At 35.9% G+C, this 19,149-nt stretch overlaps 1 protein-coding gene across 1 annotated transcript in view; it reads left to right on the forward strand.

The window, feature by feature from the left end:
* The window catches only part of LOC121407769 (protein virilizer homolog), a 54,164-nt gene extending 40,014 nt beyond the window's left edge, over nucleotides 1-14,150 (forward strand). Inside the window, exons 26-32 of the mRNA XM_041598966.1 lie at nucleotides 165-416; nucleotides 1,059-1,171; nucleotides 1,649-1,725; nucleotides 2,430-2,599; nucleotides 3,052-3,263; nucleotides 9,709-10,041; nucleotides 12,726-14,150. Of these exons, the coding sequence (XP_041454900.1) occupies nucleotides 165-416; nucleotides 1,059-1,171; nucleotides 1,649-1,725; nucleotides 2,430-2,599; nucleotides 3,052-3,263; nucleotides 9,709-10,041; nucleotides 12,726-12,816 (1,248 nt within the window). The 3' untranslated portion in view covers nucleotides 12,817-14,150. The remainder of the gene's footprint in view (nucleotides 1-164; nucleotides 417-1,058; nucleotides 1,172-1,648; nucleotides 1,726-2,429; nucleotides 2,600-3,051; nucleotides 3,264-9,708; nucleotides 10,042-12,725) is intronic.
* The last annotated feature ends 4,999 nt before the right edge of the window (nucleotides 14,151-19,149 follow it).

A 19,149-nucleotide genomic window follows, 5' to 3' on the forward strand; every position in this document is an offset into this window, starting at 1 on the left:
ACCACTTGATTCATGATTTTAGGGCAGTTTTATCAAACGATAGTGGATTCGTTTTTAGGGCTTACATCTGTCTACCATGACACACTTGAACTTTTAAAAATATTACCCCTGCTCTGGCATAGTTGTCCTTAACATCCATTTCCTTTCTCTTGTTGTTAACCTAGGATTGTTGTAAGCACGATGAGACGATGGAGCATCTCCTGGACACCGTGACCTCTCTCCTCCAAGCCTTAGACAACCCGGAAACCAAGCTATCCAACCCACCATACTCCATGCTACCCGATAGTTTGACCCTCCATGACCAGTTCAACGGCCGTCTCGTCTTTTATGTGACGGAGGATGATGACGAGCGGGGGACCACAGGAATGTGGATCGGGCTGCCTTCCCTCGATGAGCTGGATACCGAACCAGAAATGGTAAGAACAGAGCTTAGCAATTGAACACAAAATGATATTTTATGATTGATTGCATGGCCTACAATGAACGATCAACCATGAAAATCAATTTGAGCATCAGTTGCTACGATTTGTGTTACAGGACCCTATGTCTTTGTTTAATAAAACTTGTTATTAGTGGCAAGTTAGAAGCTACTGTTAAAAGCTACTGAAATAATGAGATTTTATTTGCTGTGGAATGGTAGTATGTTATTGTTAACATTTTTATTTGACACATGGTTTGGTTAGGAAAAGACACTTGGGTCCTTATTCTGAACTTGGGTTTGAATTAAACCCTGGTTTGAAATTACTTGGGGCAAACATCCTTAACAGTTCACATCCAATTTATTAACTCATCTGGTGCTCAAATTGTTAATAAATGTCTGAGAATGATAATTGAAGTATTTTTCTTCATTATGAAAAGGGATTCAAAATAGTAAATGTGAGAAATATACAATATAAGTAGAATTTTTGAGTTTTTGGCTTTCCATAATTTTAGCACATAGTGAGACCATGGTCTAAGTTAAACCCGACTTCATAATACGGCCTTAATGTCATGACCCCTGGATAATACTTGTATTTCTTCTGTAAATGCTGATGATACCTATTTTATTCGGTATGCAGGTTCGCTGTGACCTGGAAGAGATCAGAGCCAGACTGTTGCCAAACTTTGACCTTCAATCAGAGCTTGCAAAGGGACTTGGTGTGGAAGATGTGTCACCTGACAAGAAGAAGAGGTATGTCACATGATCTTTGATTGGAATCATCTCATTTTATGATGTGTATATTCTATGCCAAGTCTAGTGCTGACAAAAAGAAATGTTTTCTGAAAAGCTGGAAAATTAAAATAAATGTTGAATTATCAAAAAGTTAGACATTGAATTGTATTTTTTCAATAATCCCTAGAAATAAAAAAAAAAAAGTATTTTCGTTATTGGTTTTATGTTTGATTATTTTATATTATGTTTATATTCACTCTTTTATAAATTCAGTCTACATTTTCATTGAGCTTTAGCAAACATTTTTTCTCATTTTCTTTCAACAATTAATTTGAAATATTGTGTCACTTTGTGCTCGATTTCATTTTATAAGCATGATTACAAAAGCCTAATTCATTTGCTCCACTAAAAGGTGTTCTGTTGAATATTGCAGTCAATGCGGTCAAATGTAACTTGATATTTTCATAGCTATGTATTTCAATTCTATCTATTCAGGGGCTTGACCAGAAGATACAACCCTCTGACATTCAGTTCAGGAAACAAAGTAGCGAGTGGAATCCGTCGAGCACACAGTGAGTTATCGTGATCAGGGGCCCGTTGCAGTCAATCGCAACTCTAAAAATCGTGCGCAACTTGAATTTCAACCAATCAACAGCGTGCATTTGGGACTTGAGATTGATTTTTTTACTTGCGTTTAAACGCAACTCTTTCTGAAACAGACCCCATGTCCCACAATCTATCTTATGATGAATATCAAGTGTGGATGTAAACCATGTACCAATGACAGGGTTCCCAGCCCATCAGGGAATTTGATTTAAAAAATATGTCAAATCAGGGAAAAATGCCTCAAATGAGGGAAAAATTAGGAAATTTTGATCGGCCCAAAAGTCGAAAGCACAGTAGGCAGTCAGATTTCATTATATTTTGTTGCATATCAAAACAACATCCATTCCCGCAAGTGTCTTTACTGCGAATTCTTACATTTCATCTTAGAGAAAGAAAAGCCACATAGTGCCTTTATATTGGAATTCTTGCAAAAGCCTTTGTAGCATCTTTCCGAGCCGAATGAAAAGATGTTGCAAGATTCCTGCAGGAAAGATGCTGCTCTGACATTTAGAAAGCCACCGTAACAATTTCATTGACATTTGTTGTTTGACAAACTGTCAGATCTCACTACATTGTCACATGAGTTCTGACAGGGTCACATGACTGAAAGATGATGCTATGCTATGTAACTTAACTCTCACAATTCTAAATCTCTTTGTTACCCTGTTAGGAGGCTATGGAAGACCAGATTTTGGTCGAAGAGGGCGTGGCGGATACGATCTCTTCCGACAGCGTGCTCAGAATACCAGTAGACCACCCTCTATGCATGTTGATGATTTCATGAATGCAGAGCAAGATCATACAGGTCAACAACAACAACAGCAACAAAAATCACAGAGAGTAAGTAAATGCATTGTCATCATCTGCCAGAAGTGTAAAAATTTATAATCATACAGTATAATATTTTTCATTAAAGTAATAAATAAAGGTATAATTTATGTGTGGGTTGTTATCCGTAAATTTAGGAACATAGATATAAAGGGTACTTCATGAATATCTTCAGTGTGATTTGCTGTGAGGTTGTCTGTAATTGTCAACATTAAACTCTCTTTGTTCTCTTATGGAAATAAAATAATATTAACAAATGAACACTTGGAAATTGAAAAAAAATATGTGTTTATGTGTGTCTATGTTGTTACTTAAAATGACCCAAACTGAACCATATTCAGATTGTAAATTGTTCTTCCCTTTACTGAATTCAGAAATTCCCTTTAACAGACTTAGTACTGTGATCATCCATATCCAACATGCAATGGGTTGATGATAGTTTCATGTTTCGTTCTATCCATCAGGGTCCACCAGGAAGGAGCATACGAGGTGACTTCCAAAGGGGCGGGATGAGAGGAAGAGGTGGTTTCCATAACAACCAAGGATCGTGGAATGGACCGAATTACAGAAGAGATGATGGTAGTCCGATGGGACGAGGGGGGCGTGGTCGAGGTCAGTGGGTCAATCGACAGCAAAGACCCTTTGAAGGTGGACCCAGGGGATTCCCCCAAAGGAGGTAAGAGAATACAGGCATGAGATTTCTCCGCGGATTTCCGCGGATTTTTAAATTCTAAAAAAAAAAAAAAAAAAAATGAAAAAAGCAAAAAAAAAATTTTTTTGTTTTTGTTTTTGTTTGTCCCTTTGAGGCTACCATATCCCGCCGTCAGTGCGTGCGTTGTGAATGGTGCAGTGTGCAGTGTGAGTACTGTACATGTGCATTGTCTATGCAGCTGGCAGCTTTCTGCATGCACGTGTGTATACATTTGTTTACATTGAATGCAAGTGATACGGACGTACAGCGTTTTCGAGTTGGATTATCGTGGATTTTACAAGAATTTGTATGTGGTGTAATTTCTTCAACTACAAAATGAAGACCATTGAGAAGAATGACCCTCGTGTTAGTGTTATTGACAAGGATGTCTCCACCAAGTTCAAATGGCAGTGGTTGGACCATGAAGTTGAGCTTGCAAAGTCAGCTATGGTGACAAAGTCTTCACAAAGCCAACATAGATCTACTCAGATGTGAAACATGTCAATTTATTGTATCAAGACGTCACCTTGTCTTTTTGTGGATGAAATTAGAGTAGGTATAAGAGATTGACCCAATGTTTTCCTTTCAATTTGATGTACAAATGGAACTATATTTATCTACAAAATAACCTCTTCAAAACAGTAAAATTTGATTGTAGAATGCATCAAAATGGGGTTTTGCATACCTTAAATTCCAAAATTTTCCCAATGTGGGAGGGGAAACCCTCCCACACCCTCCCCCAGGGGGCCGTGAAGTTCCTCTTTCTTTCAAATTTTTCTGTCTCATGCCTGGAATAGCAGTGGGCTCCCTCACTCAAAGTTCAGTCAGAGTTCCTAGTATATGTTTTTACGATTGATTGCATTGACCACAGTGTGAAAATCTATTATAAAAATTGTCCAACTAATTGCGAAGGTTTCTGTCAAAGGGCCAAAGTGTTTGTGAGTACAAATCATCATTGTCGAAATCAAAGCAACTTGAACATTTTCCAGATTAAAAGTTTTGAAATTGATAATACATGATTTCACTTGTCCCAAAAAGTTAGTAATAATAAATAATATGGAGCTTTTATATAGCGTTAAATACAATACAGTTTCTAAACAGAATGTAAATAAAACAAATACAATACAATAAATTTAAATAGAAACAAAGAATGAATATAAGTGTACAACTTTTAAGAGATAACTAATGTCAATCATATAAACAACAAATCAATAAATGAAATAGCAAGAAAATAAAGATAACTGGTAATTATTGCTCTATATTATCCATTATAATTATGATCTTCTTTCTAGAACTAGGGAGCATTCCATGAATGTTTTGTTCTTTCGTTTTTACTGACAGCTGTGCTGTTATAAAGGCCCGGTCACATATAGGCGACGCACGAGGGGCGCATGGGCCACATGTTGAATTTTGGAAGTTTTGGTCAATGCGTTGTTACTTGCTAGATCTGCGTCATTGTTAGTTAAGCGTTCGACGAGCGCGTTTTACCAACGTTATATATTCGACGCTCTTCGCTTGTGCGTCGTGATTTTTTGAGCATGCTCAAAAATATGCGCAGAGCTCGACGCATGACTCTATACGCCATGAACTCGCTAAACATTCGCACAGCGCGCTAGACCAACGCTAGACGTACGCTGAGCCTACGTTGAGTATTTGGCGGCTGATTTCGAACGAACGACTGGCGCACACATAACGTGCTTTCCAATGAACACACAACAAATATGAACGAATGCTGAACGAGTGCTGAACGTGTCTCTAACACACACAACTTGTATCTTGCGTGTTCCTAACCTATACCCGGCGTGTGCCTAGCGTGTAGTCATAGGGCATGGAAGTGGATCCGGCACCAACTCCTCATCACTTCTCCTCCAGCCCTCGAAAGAATCACCTCGGAAGATGGATGATCCTGACACTCAAATGAAATATAAAATTGCAGTTCTTCAACATTGCCATAACCTAATGGCACTGACTATTCACCAACTACAAGTCTCCAGAAGGAGAAAGAAAAAAAGTCAACATTTTAAGACAAGTCCACACACGCTTTTTTCATATTCCCCTCTCTTCTTTGTAAAGTATTAAAAATATTATGTACAGTGATAATATTCAGATATGCCGGCAACTTTTTTTTCAAAAAATAACTTGTGTTTTCCCTGCCTGATAAAATGAAACTGCTTTAGATATAAAATATTTTCAAACTATTCTTCCTTTGTAGTGTAAGTAACAAAATATATTTTCTTAATAACTTACTTTTTTTTTAACAAAATTAATGTATACAGTTGTTTATAGGGTTTTTGTATTTGTTTTTTTTTAATGGATATCACGTCAGTCTTTTTTACCAAATGTGTTCTAATGTACTTCTGCTCCCATTTTCCTGATATCCCTTTCAATTCCTATTCTTTATCTTTTTCTCATTATTCATGTCCTCTCTTTAATTATGTAATTATATTTTGTCTATTTCAAGAACTAAATGTATTCGCGTTTTTATATTTCCATTTCATTGATTATTATGTCGACTTTTATATTGTGTAAATCCAACTTACATGTTGCAGAAGAATAAGTTTAATAAACACACTTATTGTAGTTTGACAAGAAACAGGACTGTGCTGTATTTATTCAATGCACTAATTGTTTTTATTAAAGGCCTTGCAAAAGTTAATACCCCCATCAATTTTTTATTGAGGGGAAGGAAGGGGGGGGGGGGGTACAAAACCGAAATGGAATAAACTAAAATCATTATAAGTGTTTTCTTTTTTAGCATTTCTATAACATTAAAATCTTTGTCTTAATCTTTTGCATTCAATTTTTTATATCATTTACTTGGCAAGTCCCCTTACATTAGTTTTCATTATTTATTGGTATGATTTGAAGCTATTCCGGTAATAGCAAATCAATATTTAAAACAATATAAACAAAGAAAAATCGGGAGAAAAATAAACAAAAAAGAGGTACAAGCACTGAAACTTGAACTGAGGGACTTGTTCAAGGAGAACAGTTTCCATAATCTACTGCACATGAAACAAAACGTGTTATAATGAGAATGACAAAATCGAAGGTGTAATAAACATTTTACTATGTTTAATAACCAATGCTTTCTCTTTTGACATTTTTGGAATATTAAAATTGAATACAAAGCACATTGATTAACCCAAAAAAGACTGGGCTATTTTGGAGGCTAGAAAAACTGGGGGGCCTCTCGGCCGTTGGTCGTCCGATCGCAACCAAATTTGGCACACACATCCTTTGTCATGTCCTCTAAAAGAAAACATAGTCAAAATACTGATATTCATTGTATTTTTTAATATATGCATAATTAATTATGCGAATATGCAAATTTTTATCAAAAAATTGAATTTTTCATACTTTGGTACCTATTGCGGTCCATAAATTCCTGTTTCAAGGTTTTCAGCTGTAAGAAGAGGTTGTTTATCATGGAATTGTGTCATTTCGTGCTTGAATTATTAGATATGCTTATGCAAATTAGTAATTACTAAATATGCAAATACATTTAAGTACTCTGCACGCGTTATGTAGAGAAATACAACATTTGGCATGTTTTATTGCATTACACTCTCTTGCAATGAGCCAAAGCAATCTTGGAAGATAAACAAGTGATGTGTTACATGTACACTAGCTGGTGAAAACAAAGCATAAGAGATATCACATAATTTATGCAAATTATATTCATAATTAATTATGTGAATATGCAAATTTTTATCAAAAAATTGAATTTTTCATATTTTGGTACTTATTGCGGTCCATAAATTCCTGTTTCAAGGTTTTCAGCTGTAAGAAGAGGTTGTTTATCATGGAATTGTGTTGTTTCATGCTTGAATTATTAGATATGCTTATGCAAATTAGTAATTACTAAATATGCAAATAAGTACTCCGCATGCGTTATGTAGAGAAATACAATAATTGGCATGTTTTATTGCATTACACTCTCTTGCACCCAAGAATATAGTTGTGCAAGCGATTCTGGTATTTTGCACTACTTTTCTTATGTTTTTCTTTGATTTTAATTTCTTATGTATTTCTTTATTTTGCATTTCTTATGTATTTCTTTATTTTTTTATGCAATGTTTTTCATTATTTTCATATCCTAGAACTGCTACTTGAATTCACAAGTGACATAATATAGAAAGAAACAAATAAAAATGTAGTTAGAAAACAATGTGTATAACATTCATTCAAATACCATACACTTTACACACAAACGAATACAAATTTCAATTTCTTACGTGACATGTGATACGAAAATGTTACGTAACTCCGCAACCGCGGCATGGGGGTATACAAATTTGGTATCAAAAGTTGCGCAAAACTCAAGAGAAAAAAGTCATGAAATGGCGGCGCGAATGCTTCATGCGCAAAAAAGTTATCGCGATTTATGTACAGGGGGGGCCTAAAAGGCCCCCCCCCAGTCTTTTTAGGGTTAACAGTTGAAATGAGAGGTTGATAAAAAATCATTTACCAAGTCTTTTATTACCACTTGTTTTCAATCTGCACTGTCCACGTGAGAAATATGGGCAAACACAAAGCGTATTATTTCAATTAAACATATTAACAATGAAATATGCATTAAAAAGCAAAACTGTCCTTGTGCATCATTCTATAGCGTCACTCCCAATCTTGATCAAGACTGATTCTCACCGGCACCAGACAGAGTAGGAGTATTTATATCCCTGGGTGTCATCTGGCCCGAGGTTGAAGATGCCATCTGACTTGAGGTTCTTTTTAGTTTTGCAGCCACAGTCACGTGACTGGAAGTTTTCGGTCGCGGGCTGCGCGTTGAATGCGCAGTGCATGCGCTAGCCATTCGTTCAACACGCTCGCAATACGTGATGCATTCGTTGGGAGGTTTGTATATGCGCTCTGTGTACGGTAAATATGCGCCCAGTATACGCGCAGCGCGTTAGCAATATGTTATGTATTCGATGCAAGTTCGCTAGCCTTTCACAAATTCTGACAGGAGTTGAGCGCACAACGACACACTGGCCCTATTTTCCAATTTTCAATGTGCGGGTCGTGCGTCGGGCTATATGTGACCAGGCCTTTAAAATTTATATAAAAATCCCTGACAAAATGCCACATGAATTGCTATTCTTATGTCAATGTGTTATTCACTCTGTTATGCTTATTCATTTGAATAACGGTACTGTTCATTGAAATTAGAGAAGTTGAGAATGCAATATTCTCTGTCTATCAAATGAATGTTCTTTATGTGAAAAAAAAAGGCAATTTCAATTTAGTTAATGATTCAGCAAAGTATCAAACTCTGGAAGGGAGGTCAAGTTATTGTGAAAATGTTGAGATTTCCTGACAAGTATTGGGTACTGTTACGACATCATGTATCTGAAAAGTGCAAACACATTGCTTTGAAAAGTCACATTGACATTTTGCAGTGTCACCAATTCAAAATGTGCGATTCTTGCTTAAGTGATATATTTTTTGTTCAAGAGTGCCAATCCCAGTTTCGCAATCCAAACAAGGTTTAAATATGGTTTTGAAATCACTGGATACAACATTAATGTAACTAATATAGGCATGTCGAGGTAAAGCACAGACATGTTTTCTCCATACAAGATGCTGGTAGTGGGGAAGTTTACATTCGTTGTGCAATGAAAGCAAAGTGGCAACCATTTTGAGAGCTTCATGAATTGGCATTGCCCTGCCCATGTTTTATTTTTTTCACTTTAGGCTACCTTAGGTCATGTGCTATAAAGAAGAGAAATCACTGATATGTTTGTTAGATCTCTTACATTTATACAATATTTTTATGTTAAAAACATCCAAACAAATTGTGGTCATCTAATACACTGTATTTATAAGAATACAAGCTCCCATTTGCCCTCAAAAGTTCTTTAAGATATGAATACTCAATTCCAACCATTCTTGCTTTTTTCATGTTCCTGTATTTGCATAATTTATATATTTTTGTCATACCAATATGTTAGTACGTACAATTAAGAATTCATGTAAAAAACATCAGAACAACTTCAGTTAAAACATGCATTAGCATATCCCCTCCTCCCCCTTCTCATTACTTTACTATGAATTTTGTTATGAATTGAATTGACTCGTTATAATCCATGTGCATATTATCTCATGCTTTATGTTTGTTTATGTATATTCATTTTATGTTGCCCTGTATACTGTTCGTCTAGAACAGATAACCTGGGCATATTGTATTTGTTTCCCTTTATCAATAAAAGGTGATTAATGAAATATATATATATATATGTATATATAATTAAATGAAAAATTATAATAATATTTGCTCATATGTAACACTTTTAAGATACGTAATAATGACGTGTCTAGCAATATAGCAATTGTTGAGAGTATGTGATACCATAGTGAATGCCAAACGAAAAGTCATATTCACCAAAATCAATTTCTTTGTTTACAAAATGCCTCTCCTTCATATCAGTCGTTCTGATGGTGGACCAGACAACCGGATGGGGCCACGAGACCAGTCGTACAACCGGAGCGGAGGGGGTCACGACAGGGGTTACCAGCCCCACGGCGGCCCCAGGGGTGGTGGAGGAATAAGAGGAGGAAGGGGCAGTAGCGGTAGTGGTGGTGGTAGCGGAGGCATGTCAAGGGTACCCTTCAGCCCAAGACGAGGGGCGAGTGGCAGTGGTGGAGGAGGGGGACGAGGAGGAGGAGGAGGTGGTGGTGGTGGAGGTGGTGGAAGGGGATATAGGCCCAGCAGCTCACAAGGTGGTGGAGAGAGATGGGGAGGCATGGATAGTGGAAATAGGTGAGTACTGACTGATTTAAAGGGAATTTCATCCTGATGTTTTTAATGATGAAAGCAGAAAAATCCCCAAAGGAACGTGTAAGTGAAGGTTAGTGAAAATTCGTTAAAGAGTTACAGCTTTTTATAATTTGGATTTTTGACGTCTCGTGCAAGCAGCTTTCCTATATATCATGTGAAATAAATTCCATGAAATGTCATATTCTCAAAAAAGTTTGGTTATATTGGTGCATTTATTATGTCACTAGACACATAATTTTAGGTAAGACAAATCTTTTTAAAGGTCAAGTCCACCTCAGAAAAATGTTGATTTGAATCAATATAGAATAATCAGACAAGCACAATGCTGAAAATTTCATTAAAATCAGATGTAAAATAAGAAATTTATAACATTTCAAAGTTTTGCTTATTTTTATCAAAATGGTTATATGAACGAGCCAGTTACATCCAAATGAGAGAGTCGATGATGTCACTCACTCACTATTTCTTTTGTTTTTTATTGTTTGAATTGTACAATATTTCAGTTTTTATGAATTTGACGATTAGGACCTCTTTGCCTGAAGCACAAAATGTTGAAATAATGGAATTCCACGTGTTCAGGGAGGAACGAAACTTCATTTCACATGACAATGGCGAGAAAATCAAAATATTTCATATTTCATATAATAAAATACAAAAGAAATAGTGAGTGAGTGATGTCATCAGTTCCTCATTTGCATACTGACCGAGATGTGCATATAACTGTTTTGTGAAATGAAGCAAAACTTTATTTAAAGTGCCATAACTTTCTTATATTTTACATCCGATTTTGATGAAATTTTCAGTGTTATGCTTGTTGAATTTTTCTTTTTTTATTCAAATCAAGTTTTTGTTGGGGTGGACTTGTCCTTTAATCATAAATCCATATTACATGACATAAAGGGCAGCTTCTTGCATGTGTTTTTACAAATTGTAAATTTGAAATCGTCAATATTCTTTTAGCCTTTGTTAGATTTTTGTGAAACTTTGAATAATATATTCTCTTTTTTTTCTTTGATTATTATCCCCTTTGAAATGTGTTGTTGTTGAGAGCATGAATCAGGCTTCTGAAATCTCCAAATAATCCCAGCGTCTGGTTCAGACATTTCTCATTTTTCTTTGCCTTTGAGGAAGGCTCCATAATTATCTATTTTCCTGCTATAGTTTTTTTTTTTTATAGTTATCAGCAGTAGTGCTTAGTGTAACAAGTGCTACTTAAGTGAGCCTAACCATCTACTAAGTGATTATTAGTAGAATGAATCGGGGGAAAATACATTGATTATGTATTATTAAAATACTTGATTTCCTAATCAAGCTTAAAGAACAATTAATCCTTTAGAGACTGGCTCTGCATATATATGCACTGGAGTCCTTGGAAAGCATGTCTTATAAAGAAATCAGTCTCCAATGGGTTAAGATAATTCTTCTGGAGTCAGAGTAAAGATATATCTTCAGTAGTCTGTACATCAGCAATTCAAGCTGAGAAATTTGTGTACCTTTCATTCCAGTCTATTTATAAACTAGGGTATTCCCCTTGTGCATTATCATGGTATGTCTGGGATTGAAAACATCTGTAATGTGAAGTGCACAGAGACGGCATGGTTTTTGTATTATGAAATGTTTTCACTGTTGGGGATTTTACGTAGCTGGGACAGTGCCAAACAAAACTGTTGTCTTATCATGGAAGAAAAGTGGAGCGGCAAAAGGGTTGGCCAGTGAATGTAAATCATGTTAAGAAATGGAAATGGCAGAGTAGTGTTATTTCTTGAAGAAAGAGCAATTTCTTGGAGTCTCTTGGAGATTTAGGTTAAGAAGTGATGTAGTCTGGGAATGTACTAATAAATACCAGCAGTTGTTATCCACTTAAAGGTCTAGTTTACCTTCATCACATATGCACTGCAAAAACTCTGGTGTTGATTTGACACCAGCCCAGGATCTATATATGTCCACACCAGAGAATTGTAAAACAACACCAGTTTCGTTTTGGTCTTACACCAGATAGGTGTTTATACAACATCAATTAGTATTATTAAAACAGCATTGGTTTGATTCCAAACTGGCATTTCAATACTTCTCTGGTGTCGACATATATAGATTCCGGGCTGGTGTTAAGTCAACACCGGAGTTTTTGCATTGTGGATTTGAATAAATTTATTAGTAATCAGACAAGCACAAAACAAAGGTTATAATCAAGATTGTATGTAAAATAAGAAACTTGCGGAATTTTTAGTTTTGAAATTAATATTCAGGAAACAGTGATCTGGTAAATGTGGTCAGTATGCAAATCTAAAAGAGGATGATATCACAGACTCCCTACTACTTTTTTTGTTGCTCCAAATATGAAAGCATGGTATAAATACCTTCGCGTATAACATGAAATTATCTTCTTTTTTAACTAATCCTCATTCAGTGTAGAGTCACTTTATTAGATGGTCCATAAATATTGAAGTTTTTAAAATTTGATATAATCAAAGAATTAGTTAGTGTTACCGTTGGCTCTCGTAAATGTATTTCTGTTTTCTTAAGTAATGTAATTTTAGATGTGCCTTAAATTCATTATCTTATATCTGAGTGTACTTTTTTTGCATGTATAATTTTAATCAATTTATAACAAAATGATTCACAAATGTTCTTGTTTGATTCTATTTTATCTCATTCATTGATATAAGGTTCCTGACACCTAAGCCGATGCGAGGGAATAGGATGGGAGGAGGTAGCCGTGAAAACCAAGGCAGACATAGTCGATCATTCACCAGGTAGATCAACAAAGACAGCTCTCAAGGATGATAGCTGCACAGACGATCGTAGCAGACATGGAAAACCTGCAGACAGAAGGATATAATGAGTGCCATAGCAGACTAAGCGCCCCCCCCCCCCTTACTAGAAAATTTAGTAAACTGTGATATGGCAAACTTACTTTACAGACGGATCACTAATGTCCTTTGGCAAGGCACTTATCCAAGTTCAACACCTGGGTGGAGACCCAGGTGTTAAATGGGTACCCGGTAGGATGTGTAAGTCAGTGTGATTAGATGGACATGTGTGCACCGATAAACGGTTGCCTGGCTTGGATACTCCCCAGGGAGTGGAAATGGTGCGTTTTATGTGTGTGTGATCCTATGACTGGGGTAATAATGATTACAATGTAAAGCACTTAGAAACTAAAGTATGAAGTGCTATATTATTATTATTATGATTATCAATAAACTGAAACACAATCATCTTTGTACAAAAGTGGAACAGCCGGTTGGGATCATTTATTCTGCAAGAATCAACAAAATCAAATACTTCATTGAAGAAGGCCATCACCCATGGATCGACAGCATGCCCCACTCTGCACAGAGATCAACAATCTTGAGACACTCCTAAAAATTGCTGTTGCCTCAATTAGCTTTTGCATGCACTCTTCTGTAATCTTTGAGATCAAAGAACAGTTATTGCTTCATATTTTTCAATAGTATCATGTAATGTGGGAAACCCCAACTGATTTAAAAATATCAGAAAAGATGCTTTGCCAGGTGAAGGCCTTTGAATACTGGGAAGTGGCACATACCTTTCACCATGTAATGAATAGCTTTTTAACTGGTTATTTTGCTTTGTAACAAGATGTCTATCACATTATCTTACATACTAGTATATAACATGCTTTTCATTCGATGGATAAATCTCATGATAGTGTTACATGATTGCAGAGGGGGCATACCGTAAGCGAATAGTGACATAGTGAAAGAATGATGTGAACAATCACCTTGGGAGAGTGTTCTTAAGCTCTTATTTTTCCTTTTCCATTCAATAGTTTGAGTTTGAATCCCATTATCCAACTCACACATTGCATTTAATGTTCATCTGTTTGCATTGGCTAAATGTAAGTTCGTTGGTATTTTCCAGCCCATGCAGCACCAAAAAAATATATGAAAGGAACCACAAAATATAATATGCAAATATCACTATGTCACTTGAACCATTCAAGCATAATATTGATGTGGGGTATACTTTCAATGTGATGTTGATCATGATATGATTTAAAGAGAAATGCCAGTAGTTGCAGTAAACACTGATTTCATGAGAAAGTCTGTAAAGCAAGGCTTAATTGTCAGTATATCATCGAGGATCTAGATCTGGTACAGTTACATTAACTGAACTTTGTGAAATCTTGAAATCTACATTGAAAAATGTTCACACCGAAGATCCCCAACACAGATAAGCGCATGTGGGACAATGTATAATTATTGCTTAGAGCGTCGGGCCCGACGCCCTACCCGAATCCTGTGCTTATTTGCTGATTTCTCAGCAATTACACAATTTCTTCCAGAATCCTTGGGCACATGTGTTTTATTTATACAAACAGACACTTTGGTGGTCATTTCATTGGATTCTGTACGAACTCATTTTGATATCGTTACCAAAACTAGCATTTACCTTTAAAGCTTGGATTTTCAAAGATATATATGTTGTTTTACATGTTTATCATCGACAGGAAATCTGAGATAATTAAAAGAATTAACAATCTTGATTATATTTAATTGACCACATAAATTGAAATTGAATAAATTGTCTTATCTGACATCAAAGCAGGATTTTTTTACCTTGTTAGGATTACAGATAACAAATACTATTGTAATCTTCATGTAGGTGTCACATGTAATAATATGAAGATTTAAGATTAATTACATTTCATGTGTTAATGATATATCAACATATTTCCACCTATATTGCAATTCACATCCTGATACACTTAAAAGTGTGACAGCTTATATGATTGTCTCATATCCTCACAGATAAGAGATGTCTTAAAATGCTTATGATTAATAAATGCAATTATTCTTATACAGCTTGTCAGGTTGAGACATGCACCCATTTAGTTCTTATTTTTTGAATCGGTTGTTGTACATAAAAACCCTTGGTTTTTTTGTAAAATATTCAGTGATTTTGATTTTTTTTATTTGAAAGCTGTGCTAGCTGCTGTATGTGTACAAAACATGTCTGTGAGCATGTTGAAATGTCAGTACATTAATTGTGATTATTTTGTAAATAACCTTGACCAAGAATAAAATCACACTTTTTCATGAGATCTTACAGAGAACAATCGTTTTTATCCTATTGTGTGGTCTGTAATAGCATTTAGTAAATTAATCTAGAGATTAATGGCATGCTTCCCAACATTTTTAAGCGATAAAAGAATTTTCTCTCTACCAATGAAATGGCACCACTTCAGTGATTGATAAAAATACCTTGTCATTTTCTTTGAATAATCAGCTGAGATTTACATATTTTTTTGCCCCCTTTAGAAATCAGCATTGATAGTTATTTTCGATGAAACAACCGGCCCGTGCCCCCTTTTTTGAGAGGCACAATTAAAATTTGTAATTTTAAAAATACTGTTGAAACAGAAGTGTCCCCCCCCCCCTTTTGAAAGTGAAGACTTTTTTTCTTTTTTTTTGCCTGTCAAATTTTTCCTCTGGAAAATGTGCCCCCTTTCGAAAAATCCTAGATCCGCCCCTGACCTTCTTGATATTACTTTCTAGATTATATTGACTCAACGTTCAATATTCCTTTGTGCTCGATTTTTGTTCCTCACCCATGGACATGGTTTTTCTCGGAATGTGAATAGTTCATGCACCTTCTCTCTCAACTGTGGTAGCACCAACGACGCCACTCCCCTCCCTCTCAGAAATTAACAAAAAAAAATGTTGAGTAACTAGCCCTTGCCCCTCAGTATTTCCTTTTGCTCTTCACTTGCCCCCTCCCCGCTTTAATATTCCTGACGCCGCCACAGTTATCCTTTTTTTCCAAAATACTTCTTATGGGGTGTCGCAAGAAACTTGCGATTCAATGCAAATCGAACGCAACTCCAAAAATTGAGCGTAAGTCCTCCGATCAAACGCAAATCTGCAAATGAATTCAAGTTGCATTCAATCCTGTTGCAAGAACAAGTTGCATTTGATCAATGGAACGTAGATCAAGTGCAAGCTTTGCAATTGATTGCAACGTGACTTTCTTGCAACGCCCCAGAAGTCTTTCCCTATGTTATTTGTGATAATCACCCTCCTGCCTCTCTCTTCTCAATTTTCATGATCTTTCTCGTACATTTCTATGTTTATAATCATTTTTTATAGCCAAATGATCTCCATCCTCAAATCATTTTTCTTTTCTCTCTCCATCCCCCTCCATAAAATAGGATTAGGAATCGATGAACAGGGAATTGATACAATGGAGCAGACAAGAGATTGATACTAGTGGATATACAATGTCTCTTTGGATGAATCCACTAAATATGACGTTAGAAAAAGTAAAGATTGCAGTGTGGTGATAGAAATACGAGGGGAAGGTGTGAATCGAGGGGGGTGACAGCAATAAAAAAATGGGGATCGCGGAGGAAAAGAGAGAGAGAGAGAAGCAGTAATGATAAAATAGAGGTTTACCAGGAGAAAGAAGGAAAATACGTGAGTAAGAGAGAGTGGGGGTGGGCTGGACGGGTGCCGACTTTGATCCGAGCAGTTGCATATCCGGTATATCGCGCTCTTAATGCATTGCGCAATTCTCGGGCTAAGTGTCACGTGACCTAAAAACTATTTCGACACATCTTCAAAATCGCAGTGATCGCATTGAAATATACCATTATTGATCTTAATTAACCTGATATCCAGGGGCTGACACAAGAGAAATAAACCAGAACAGGCTTTTCGAAATTTCGGTTAATGGAAAAGATGATGGCGTGTGAGGGTCTTATAGCATTCAATATGATTTCATATTTAATTTACATAAAGTAGATAAGAAGCGAGAAGATAAATGAAGAGCAAACAGATCACCTGAAAAAAATAATAAGACAAACAAATACAAACACATGTAATTGTTTCTAATAATTTATTGTTGAAATAATAATTTCAAGCACCGTCACGAATTAACTATAATGAATACAATAGATAACATCACACTGATATAATCATTCAAACATACATTTAAATAAATCTTTTCAGGATTGAATTAATTATTAATGATGAATAACGAGAGAGTATGAGGCACATCCTGTCGTACACACAAACCAAACTAACTCCGATCCGAAAATAGTATTATTTTTCTCTGTTAATAACACAATGTATTTGGTCGGTCTGCAGTGGGTTTCGCCGCTATGGAACTCGACTTTGACCTCAAGTTGGATTTAAAAGCAGTGATTTAATCGGAGAAAAATATTAAGGTTTGCGATTATTTTGACATCGCACGAGAACATCTCCCACATTGTCATGTCAATTAATATAAATTGCATGATATTACGACTTAATGACCAAATATCTCGCGAATCAAATATTGTCAGGATCATCTATTTAAATGCTCATGTAAAACATTCATTTTCTTAAAAAATGAATGAAAGATATATCGTGGGGGGGGGGGGCTTCTCGCAGGAGACGTCACGCAATGTAAACCTTCAAAATTACAACGTTGTTCTTTGACTGATATTCAAACAACATTCATTTATGTTCTCATTTTGACGTCAAGATAGACTTCAATAGACTGTCAGGAATACCACTTACATTGTTTATTGTTATTAATTTGGCACAGAAAATATCCCAGTCATTGTGATATTTGAACCATTCAGGAATACGGCTTCTATTTATGACACTATGCCTGGCGATGGCCTTTATATGCTTATTATTAGAAACCGCACGATATCGGTAACATAATAGATGATTACGAGGCTCGAATTTTCCTCTTTTCCCTTTGTATAATGTGATAGCGATAATATTTACTTAGAACGTAAAAAGGGATAAGAATAAGTTTTTACAGAATTGGGAGGAGGAGGGGAGGGGGTGTAAGGAGGTAGAAAGAGAAGGGGGTGGGAGATGTATAAATAAAGAGGGAGGGGTGATAGAGGAGGAAAATGGTAGAAGATAAGAGTGGGTAAATAGGGGAGTGAATAAAATATTTCTCCCCAAGAATAAAGAAAATATAAAAATAACATAAGGGAACATTAAAACAAACCGTTACAATAATAATAGGAGTAAATACAACCATTAATAATACAGGCGTGAAATGTATTTCTTTAAAAGTAATTCTATCTATAACCCAAGCATTGGTATCTGATATCGCTTATAATGCATGACTATCATGACTTGTGATCGGAAGTTCCTCATTTTTTATCAATTTTTATCAATTCCAGCAGAATAAAACATGCTCTCGTTAATGACAGACAGTTCCTAGCTGGATGTGGAGATTATGGGTAGGCCAAGGCGCATTGGCGGCGGAAGCCAAAAATTGTAGAGGGACCACCGACATTTTTTGACAGCAAAAAAAAAGGTTATCAACCAAAAATTTAAGGGGGAACGCAGGAAACAGAATTGACAAGCAAAAAAAAAAAAAGGTTATCAACAAAAAAATTAGGGGGATCGTCCCCCACCTTAAATTTAGGGGGCCCCCCGCTTCCGCCGCCTATGCCAAGGAGAGAAGGGTGAGGGGTTGATATTACAAGAGGAGCAACATACTGAATAATGATTAGGTGTACCAAATCTGTACTTCACCACACTACATCAGTTACAATAACAACCGTAGAATAAGAATAGTTCAATGTAGTTCTTTGAACAAACAACTAAACATTCAATTCATTTGTCTCCATTTTGTGGAAAATACAGATCACTTCAGGACATTTTTTTGTAGATAAGCTCTCGATTTTTTTACAACATGTTAAGTTTTCATGAATGTGTACCTTATGTAGTTATATATTACGGAAATTTAAAAAATGAATACTTTAAATGTGACTTGTGCGATACAGTATAATTAATTTAAAACATTGAACTAAAATTATGGTGGTTATCCTTTTATTGCGAGTGTAATATTAATCTGGGGCCCGTTTCATAAAGACAACTGTTGTAACTTTGTCATTATGGTAACTACCATGGCAACAGGGCTCAGTAGCCAATTAGAATGAAGGTTTCCATGGTAGTTGCCATAATGGCAAAGTTACACCAGTTGCAAATCTTAATGGTCCCAGATCTGGGAAGCGTCTCAGGACTTATTGGATGTTTTATCCGACAAGTCCTGTTCTATCCGACAGTTACCATAGTAACAGTGCTTCTCAGCCAATCAAAATCAAGGAATGTT

The sequence above is a fragment of the Lytechinus variegatus genome, chromosome 2 (assembly GCF_018143015.1).
Source record: "Lytechinus variegatus isolate NC3 chromosome 2, Lvar_3.0, whole genome shotgun sequence".
NCBI lineage: Eukaryota > Metazoa > Echinodermata > Echinoidea > Temnopleuroida > Toxopneustidae > Lytechinus > Lytechinus variegatus.